Source organism: Primulina tabacum, chromosome 17 (genome assembly GCF_025594145.1).
Source record: "Primulina tabacum isolate GXHZ01 chromosome 17, ASM2559414v2, whole genome shotgun sequence".
Lineage (NCBI taxonomy): Eukaryota > Viridiplantae > Streptophyta > Magnoliopsida > Lamiales > Gesneriaceae > Primulina > Primulina tabacum.
This window is the reverse complement of record NC_134566.1, coordinates 18,848,829-18,859,213: the sequence shown is the minus strand read 5'-3', so window position 1 is coordinate 18,859,213 and position 10,385 is coordinate 18,848,829. Positions and strand designations below refer to the sequence as shown.

General features: G+C 32.6%; 1 protein-coding gene across 1 annotated transcript; it reads right to left on the bottom strand.

Annotated features, from left to right (window-relative positions):
* Positions 1-6,762: 6,762 nt before the first annotated feature.
* LOC142530559 (uncharacterized) lies at positions 6,763-9,489 on the bottom strand. Its single transcript, XM_075636389.1, has 5 exons — positions 8,545-9,489; positions 7,548-7,620; positions 7,152-7,472; positions 6,858-6,983; positions 6,763-6,774 (listed from the first exon to the last, which is right to left on the bottom strand). Exons 1-5 carry the CDS (start codon positions 8,739-8,741, stop codon positions 6,763-6,765), a joined length of 729 nt encoding a protein of 242 aa, XP_075492504.1. The 5' UTR covers positions 8,742-9,489.
* Positions 9,490-10,385: the final 896 nt, after the last annotated feature.

Sequence of the window (10,385 nt, the reverse complement as noted above, 5' to 3'; positions counted from 1 at the left end):
TTTTGATGAAAGGTAAAATTGGTTATAGAAATTGATTTTGGATAAATAAGTTTAAATTATCGAAATTTATGTTATGTGAAACCCGTAGAGGAGAATTAAGAATGCCAAGAACTTATGGTTTAATCGTAGGATTTTCGAAATTAAGGACCAAATGGGATAATTTTTGAGGAAATTAAGAAGTTATTTTGCAATTTTTAAGGAATTTGGGGACTAGTTTAGCAATAAGCAAGAATTGAATAGGTTAAATGATAGGAATTTTTGACGATTTAGACTTTTAAGGATATTTCGAACCTTGGGATATCTTGGTTATAGTGTTATAAGGAATGTTAATCAAGGGTTTTTAAAAATGAAGCAATGTTAGGCTTGAAAAATCTAAGCGTTAGCGGATGCTTTTGGGATTTTAAGATTGAAATTTGATAAGTTGATGTATATTTTAGGTATAAAATAAGAAAAGTAATATACGATAAGTTTGGTTATCTATCTTTTAATATTGGGAATTGTAAGAAAAGTTGTGATTCGAGGTTATAATAGTAACATCACTAAGTCATTATGGGTCTTTTTAAATTGCGATTCGCAAATAAGGATTTAGAAAAAAAAATTTAATTGGGATCAAGAAGACGCAAGGACCTTCTAGAATTTAAGTTTGAATAGAGTGCGCAACGGAAGCGTGGATTTTTGGGGATACTAGAACTGAATCTAAACTTTGGGTTATTAAGGATAAGCGAATTTCGAGGACGAAATTCAATTTAAGGGGGGGAGATTGTAACGCCCCGAAAATTTAAAGGTCCACGCGACCACATGCATGCAATTATTAAATTATGTGTATTTTAATTGCATTAAATTAATTATGTGTGCATATTTGCATGTTTAAAATATATTTTTCTTCATGATTGCATTAAAATGTATTTTTAAAAGGTTATTCGAGTTGCGATCGAGGAACGGAGACCGAGGGCTGAAAAATGTAAAATGTTTTTATTAAATAATTATTTTTAATTATTTAAAATATGATTGTGGGTTTTTCTTATTTTTGAAAATAAGGGATTTTGAGGTGATTTTATACGCCGGGACGTAAATTTTATCGGTGTTGATTTTTCAACAAAAATACGAACTTTTTGGCAACCCAACTATTAAATTCACAAACTATTTTTACCAAAACTATTTTAATATTCTAATTCAATCCTAATTAAGACTAATGGGCCTAAATTGTTAGCTTATTAGGCCTAAGACTTATTTAGGGATTTAATTAGTATAAAATATGTAAACCCTTCCCAAACCCTTTACACTACACGCCTCAATCTCCAAGGCAAATCAAACACTTTTCTTCCCAAGTTTTACACGGCACACACACACTTCCTAATTGAAAGGAAAAATTTAAAGGTTGCAAGGAAAATCAAGCCATCGTCTTCGTGCCGTCGTTCGTAAATTCGTCAACGGTTTTTTGTGCGTAAAATACGCAAACGCACGCCATAATTCTTTTTTTACTCATCCATTACATCATAGTATTTATTTAATTGTGTTTTGCATGAAAAACAAGTTGCATCATGTAATATTTTCGGATTTGCATCATAAGTTATTTTTAAGACTTGTGTTTTCATCCAAAAACTTGTTTATTGTGTTGTTAAAGGGGTTGCCATGATTAGGACTTGTTAGGGGCATGTTTTATACGGTTTAAAAGAGTCCTAGATTACCCACAACAGGCTGAACACGTAGGGATTAAAGCTGGAACCAAATTGATCATTATTGTAGCTTATGCAATCGGGTGATAATGAGATTAGTGATATTTTACCACTAATTAGTTAATTAAGAATTTTTAACCCTAATCTAATCCCCTAACTCACGCACACACACACAATGCACACACATACACGTTACAATTTCGAGGTAGAAAACTAGGGTTCTAAGCTCTTTTTTCAGCAGCCAATATCTCAGCTTCTTCCTTGTAAATTTTTGAAGATTCAAGTTCTTTTTCTAGCAAGAAAACATGCAGCAAGCGTCTCTCGGTCATTCCCCGTAATCCATTGCATCTGTATTCGATATCTTCGTGCGTTTTAACGCAAAGGCATGTATAAAAAAATTTTTTACGCATCGATCTCGTCATATTATGTATTTTGATGTATATTATGCATGAAAATTCGGTTGTTATATGCAATGTTTGATGGATAATGCTTTAAACAATTGCTAGAAAATTTTGAGTTACAAAACTCGCCATTTGCTTTCATTTTGACTCATGCGGTTTATATGTCAATTTTCTGGAAATGTTATCATATGATTTGTAACACTCTATAATACCTTTGATTTGATAGCAAATTCGTAATTTTCTAATAAGAAACAAGGGATATATGATTTTTATCGTAAAGATGCTCAACCTGTGAAAATTATGTGCATGTTCTTCATGTTTTCTTCATGTTTTTGTCTGCATGCTTCCTGTAGATTGTCTGGGCTGTTTCCGCTGTATATAGACATGTCTTAGGGAGTGTATAGATGGTGGTAAGTGGTCTGGTAAGGATCGGAAGTCGGCTAGCACAACAAAAGCGTAGCTACACCAGATCGCGTGCCCAAGGAGTCACGACCTTGGTGTTTGTTCGATCTGCTGGGAGTATGGTCAGGGCTGGGGCTTATGTTTTGGGTATGGTGCATGTCTAAGGGTCCTAGGATGAGTCTCTTGATGGTGGTTCATGGCCTGGAGTGGCAACTAAGAGGCTGAGCAAGGAAAGCCCCAGCTGTGTAGTTGTGGGTCACGAAGGGGAGCTTGTCACGGCTTTGGGCTTTGTTTTAGGGCTTGGGTAAGACCGGGGCTTGGGGATGTTGCTAGAGAATTACCTTAGGGTCCTAGGATGGGTCTCGAGGATTTGGTTCATGGCTGGGCTTGTAGAGAAGGGGGCTGGAGTCATTTTGACAGCAGCTGCGCAGGTTGGCTTTGAGCAAGAGGAGTCTCGGTTGCTAGAGCTTTGAGGCATGGGCTGTGGTTCTATGTAAATAAGGTCTGGTATATGGTCTTACATTATGTCTAAGGGTCGATTCTAGGGCCTGGTTTGGGTCCGGTTTGAGTAGGTTTAAGCGTGGAGTCGTTAGAAACGCATATGGGTCGAAGCACATTTCCTTGGGACAGTTTTGTTTTCTATGGGTTGTAGGTTGTTTTAAGTTGGTTTGATTATGGTTTGGTGATTGTTAGGACCTTGGAAAGTAGTTTAGGATGTCGTATAAGTAAGGTTTGAGTCTCGGGTAATTCGGTAGGTCGTTGGATATTTTAATTAATTCGGGAGTCACATATGTACGTTTGGGATTTTTGTGCTAAGTTTAATTTTTTAAATTTTAAGGTTAGGGCAGCAAGTCTAGGGCATTCCAACGAATCCCACGAAGTTTGTAAGTATGATTGATGTGCAAAAATATTTTATTTTGGAGGTATGTGATTTTTCTTGTGACCACCCGGTAAAACATGAATGTGGATTTATGATTATGGATTGTCAAGCAGTAAAGAATGACCGGAGACCTCTCTACCCGGTAAAGTATGACGGGGATTTATGTATTTGGGGTTGGACATCCGGTCAAAAGTTTGTGGTGATCCCTGGCAGCCCAGTACTGTGGTTTAGTCTCGTCAGGCGATTTATTTTACGGGCCACATGCTTTGAACATATTCATATGAAAAATTAAATATGATTAGGTTTGTTATGATGGAAGCACTTTTATGAAAAAAATTATGAAGCTATGGCACGTCTATGTTTATGTATGTTCAGCTTTTAATTCTTACGCGTTACTTTTAAATGTATGTGATTTTATTATGTACTATTTGCTATTCATGGTTTATGCTTGTTGAGTATTTAGGCTCACTAGACTAGATCGATGCAAATATTGATGCTTTTGAGGAGATTGGAGGTGATTAATGCTACTACTTAAATTATAATTCACCCAAGTGTAAGTTGTCTGTAAGTAATATATTTTTTAAGTACGAGATTGACCCACAAAGAGATTCTTTTAATTTTAAATTTATTAATTTATAAATTACCAAATGCAAGAATAAAGTTTATAAATTATAAATTTTGTCAAGGCTCGAGGATTTATTCTTGGTTTACGTAATAATGTTTAACTAAAAGTAAAACAAAGCAAACTACCATAAATAATGGTTCCAAGAAAAAGAAAATTAAATATTAAACATATACATGACATAATAATATATTTCCCAATTTTATATATGGTACCTATGATTATAAATATGATTGTATAAATATAAAATTGTATAAAGTAAATGTTAAATTAAATCATTATTTTTGATTAATTTAGAACAACCGACAAAGCCACGTTATTGCCTAAATGAAATACATGGTTTAATAAGTTAGTTGCGGGAAGTAAAATTTAGATGCGAAAAATAAAAGCTAGTTGCGGGAAAGTAAAAGTTAGTTGCGGGAAGGTAAATGTTAATTGCAATAAAAAAATGTTAGTTGTTAGATGTTAGTTTTAAATCATATTATCGCATTTAGAACAACCGGCAGAGCCACGCTATTGTCTACATAAAATATATGTTTATGTATATATATATAATATATATATATATATATATATATATATATAATAATAATAACAACAATTACTAAAATATTTATTGTATCAAAATTAAACAAAAAATCAAGATAACCACTTCAATGGTATCAAACATTTAATGTAAATTAATAAAAATAAATAATTCATTTTTATACCTACAATAAAAAGAAGTTAGCTAAATGAAAAGAAATATAGAAAGAATATAAAAATATAAACAATCTTACTTCACGAAGAATACATCCTCTTCATCTTGACATTTTAGATTTAGCTTGCCATGAGCTTATTTTTGATCAACACTAAAATTACCACATATATTTGGGAAAGTGAAGAAAAAAATATTGGAACTTAAAACTTTTATTTCCACACTAATACACACACACTTTATTTTATAATTGGATATGATACTCCTCAATCTAACTCAAGGCCTCTATTTATATATCAAATGAGAGAAATGGTCAAAATTTTTATTAATGCCATGTAGTTGTAATAGTAGTTTTTGTTTCCTCCAACTTCAATTCCATGACCCTTCTTCGAATGCTATGACCCACAACTTTAATATGTGAATTTGACTTTTCTCAAAAATACAGACATGTCCAGCATTGGCTGTAGATGAATTTGGCCTTTTGGTTCATCTCATTCGGTTATGTATTGAAATAGGTATGAATTTTTTACTATAAGCTGGTCATAGTAAAAGTAAATATGTCATCATTTTTATATTTGCACAATTTGATCATCTTAATGAATTTTTTAGGCATTCATGTCTTTTGCAAAGAAGATACTTCCTCAAGGATTCCAAGAAAGTTTGAATCACCTCAATTTGAATTTTATAACTTGAGTTATCATTATTTTACCAACATGTAGAAAATCTGAAAATAAAATATATTTAGTAAGACATTTAAATATAACCAAACAATACTAAAATAACATAATTTTATAATTTTAATGAAACTTTAATTTTAAAATACAAGTTTTAACATAAAATAAATTATTAATTTTAAGTTTCATCACTTCCCCTCACTATCTTATTTCTAGTCCCTTAGTAATAAAATTTATCAGAAAATCACAAGCTAAATTTTTCATTCCTTTTTTATATTCAAATATACAAACATATTCATTTTAAAAACAAAATTATATACCGATTTATACATATATATATTTTATTTAATATAATAATATATAATTAGATGTGCTTTTATTATTATTCTTATTTTCACATAATATATAAAGTAAATATATATATATATTAAATTTTTTAAATTTTTTATAATAATATAGTCAAAAAGATAATTCACACCACCCACCATAACATGTATAATATCAAGAATATTATCATAAAAGCCTCAACTCGATATTCTTTCAGGTCAAAATATTTATTGAATAGCTGATTTACACTCATTCAGTTGGAATGAATATTAACTCTCATTGAAAAATTCTAAGTATTAAAATACACAATTAAATAAAATAATATTGAAAACAAAATAGGAAAATTTACAAAGAATAAAAATCCCTTTTTTTTTTTCTTTTTCAATATTTTTTTTGCGTGACTGCAAAGTTTACAATAACATAAACCAGATACCTCCGACTACCTTTGAAACTTATCCAACACAAACAAAGCTCGATGTTACCTTAATGCTACATCTTATTTCTTATGTAGGACTATGCATTGAAAAATTATACGTGATTCGTTGCAAGTAATTGTTGGGCAGCATCCAATAAAACCAAATTCTAAATTTCCAGCTAAGTATATTGGTGATTAGTGTTGTGGCTTTTATACAGGGCATGCCTTAATGGTTTCTGCTGGATTCTTGTTAAAGGAGCTAGCACATGAGCATAACCTTTCCGTAGTGGTAACCTTAATGGGTTAGCACAAGCATGCCAAGTCTCAAAAAGACCTCCATGGCCGACTGCTAACCTAAGACAGTTTAAAATTTCTGTTGAACAAGGCAACAAGCTTCCTCTAAATGCCCTTCTAATGTACATTTGCTTGTGTATGCGGTGCCTTAGGTCATATTTGTGTTTTTAAGTAAGTTATTATAGTATCTATTCATATTATAAAAATGAGTGTGCTCCTACAATCCATTCTCATTCTTATGAAAATGTTAAAACTATACGAGTGGGGGACTGTACACAAATGAACATATTTTAAAAAATGTTAAAAATTGTCTATTATTTATAAGACTTAGATAAAATTGATTTGTATAGCAATAAAGAATGCATTCAAACATGCTAGAAAAAAAACTGTGAATCAAAATAGCACCAACAAATTGAAAGGTAAAGCAAATGTACTAAGTGATCATAAAAGAGTCCAGAAAAATTCTTACTTGAAAGTTAGGTGATAATGTCCTCTGTACAAACAATTCCCATTGATTTTGGTCCATAAATTCAGGCTTCAAAAGATTGAGATCTCGTGAAGCCAGTCGACTTGTATTAGCTTCTCGTACAAGTATCTGCAATTTGGATTTCCTATCGCGCCACAATTTAGCCAACTTTCGAAAAATTGATTTCTTTTCATAATCCTCAACTTCGTAAGTCAGCAGTACATTAAATAACAAGAAAATATGTCTTCATTTTGTTATGAAAATGGAAATGAAAAATTAAGTAACTAAATATATTACCTGAAGACAGCTCCACATCTTATCCTTCACTTCTTCGCTTATGTCATTCCATCCATCTAATGTACAAGGCACAAATACTTGTATCATGCACCCTAGGAAAGAAGCGTGCTTCACTGAATTATCTCCAACCGGCTGTCCAAACTCATTACGCTCTAGCTCTTTACACTTGTCTTGGCTACTAACCATTTTCAACTTTGATGCACCCCTTCCTTTTTTCTTATCTTTTTTATTATCATCAATTGGTTCTTTACCATGCAAATCATGTGATGAATTAGCTGAATTGTTAGACTCCATTCTCGATAATATATTAGATATATTTTCCTGTAAAATGAAAAAAAGATACATTGAAATATACTAGTGTGCTGTAGTAAAATAAAACAATATTTAATGTCTCACCTGAATTTCATCTACAGATCCTTTGCTTTGTTTTTTGGCCATTTTGCTCATCTTTTGAATGTTATTTAATGACCTGATAAACATGTAATATGACATGATGCATCACTGAAAATAAACAAGCAAAAAAATATATTTAAACACTAAATAAATAGTTACGTAACTTTAGAAAAACATGTATCAATCAAAATAAATAACTATAAAATCTATTGCTGAAAATTTCAGTCATGTCTCAGTCACATCAATTCCCTCACACTCATTCCTTTAGTACGGTTCTTTCTCAGTAATGTTAATCTCAAGTAGGGACACATCAAGAGGTGTTGATGACGTATAAGCATCTTCTTCAACCACATTCATGTTATGAATACCCCGAGGCGGCGCTTTTAGCAACACATATCAATTTGTTTCATCATTGTCCCTGGAATAGAATAGTTGCTTTGCTTGTGATGCTAAAATGAAAGGATCACTTTCAAAAGTTTTTAGTCCTGAGTGTAAGTTGACCAGTGTAAAACCATCTTCAATTTTGATACCAGTTCCAGGATTGGCCCAATCACACCTAAAAACATGCACTTTGAAAGAATAGTAATATAGCAAAACAATATCTCGTATAACCCCATAGTATGATAGTCTTCCTACTGTATGTGAACTGTCATTAGCATTAGATTGACAAACAGTATCAGCTTCAATTGAAACACCACTATCTTGTGTCGACCTTCCAACATCAATTGTGTGGAACCGATGTCCATTTACAATATATCCCGTATAAGATGTAACGTGCTTTCTTGGACCATGTGATAGCCATTGAATCCTGTTTTGATAGCCATTCAGCAAATGTTTCCATATGTTACTTTTGTAACAATGTTTCATTACTTAAGAAACAATGATCTGTTTGTTTAAACTCGTCAATGTGCATCCTAATTAAAATCATTGAATGAAGATGTTAGAATACACAAGATATGTAATAAATCAAGACTAACAGTATGAAACTAACTACACTCACTGTAAGTAAGGTTCAACTTCTGCAGTATTGAACAACACATATCGATGTGCAGCTTGTAACACGTGATCCTCTAAAATCTTTTTTATCCCTTTGGAAATTGGTCGACCTTCTAATAATCCATCTTCCAAATCATCGTTCCTATTAGAACGAACACCAATACTAGAAGAATTTTTTATATAAGCACTATGAATTGCCATTCGTTCTTCTGCCGGGTAACACTCAGCTATACAACCTTCTGGTCATGCCCTGTTCTTCACATACCCTTTTAGTATTTTCATAAATCTAAATCACAAAGCAAAATTCACATTAAATAAGTGTTGATAGCAAAATATAAAATTTATCAAAAAGATTAATGATTACTTAATACCTTTCAAATGGATACATCCAACGGAATTGGACTGGCCCACACAAGCGAGCCTCTCTTGCTAAATGAATTGTCAAGTGAACTGAGATGGTAAAGAAAGCGGGTGGAAAATACCTTACCAACATGCATAGAATTTCAGCAATATTCTCCTCAAGTTGTTCTAAAGGGTTCCTGTCTAATACTCTTTGACATAATTCATTGTAAAATGCACCCCACAGAAATATAGCATTGCGTGGACCTTTCGGTAGAAGATCTCTCAATGCTACTGATATCAATTGTTTCATCAGAACATGACAATCATGAGATTTCAGTCCTATAAGATTACGCTCTTCTACAGAAACACAGTTACCAATATTTGAGCTATATCCATCGGGTAACTTTATTTTCTTCAACCTAGAGCAAAATACATCCATTTCTTTTTTAGACAGTGTGTACGGGGCAGCAGGTAAATGATATTTATTTTCTCCTTTTTCTTGAGGATGTAATTCTTGTCTAATTTTTAAGTGTATCAAATCTTTGCGATCATTAACACCATCTTTGGATTTTTTTCTTCAGGTTTAACAATGTGCCTATGATATTCTCGCAGAAAATTCTTTTCAACATGCATCACATCTAAGTTATGACGTAGCAGGAGGCCCTAAAGATAACCATAAACAAGTTGAATAGTGTTAGTTCATAATATTTCTAACAATTTAGGAACAAAATATAAATAAATTTGCAAAAGCTAATGAATAGAGTGCAAAATAACTTACACTTCAGTATGACAAATCGAAAAAAATTAACTTTTTCTTCCACCTTTGAACTGGTTTTTGTACCTCTTTTGAATTATCCTGCTTCTTCCTCTTTTTCCTCAAAGTGTTTACAGTCTCACCCATTTGCTTTTTACCCCATTCATTTTCAATATCTTTCAATGCATCGGTAATTTCTAACACATTCAAAGGTGGTCTAGGTTTTCCTTTACTCTCTTTTTTCCCATTAAACCACTTCATGATTAGTAGCAAGAAATCACCTGTGGCCTGAGTATGCAAACTTTCTACTATACTTAAGCCACATAGAACATATGTCTTCACCACATATTGGGCAACCGAGTTTTCCTTTTGTGGCATATCCAGCTAGGTTTCCATAAGCTGGAAAATCATTGATTGTCACTTCAAAATAGCCTTCAGATTGAACATTGACTTGCTAAATGCATCATACGCCTCCACACCGGTGTCCCACAACTCCTTCAAATCCTCCACAAGGGGTTCCAAGTATACATCTATATCATTTCCTGGTTGCTTCGGACCTGGAATCAGTAATATCAGCATAAGATTTTCCTTTGCCATGCACAACAATGGAGAAAGATTATAATTGACCAAAATAACTGGCCAGCAAATATATCAGGAACTAAGGTCACCAAAAGGGTTGAATCCATCTGTTGCAAGACAAAGGCGGAGATTTCTAGGATCTGATGCAAAATCAGGCCACTTATGATCTA

Coding starts and splice junctions, on each gene's coding strand:
- LOC142530559 (XM_075636389.1), bottom strand. CDS start 8,741: ATGGCAATTCATAGTGCTTATATAAAAAATTCTTCTAGTATTGGTGTT. Junction 7,473..7,547: donor GATCTGTAGATGAAATTCAG/GTGAGACATTAA, acceptor TTCATTTTACAG/GAAAATATATCTAATATATT. Junction 6,984..7,151: donor AGATGTGGAGCTGTCTTCAG/GTAATATATTTA, acceptor TCCAAATTGCAG/ATACTTGTACGAGAAGCTAA.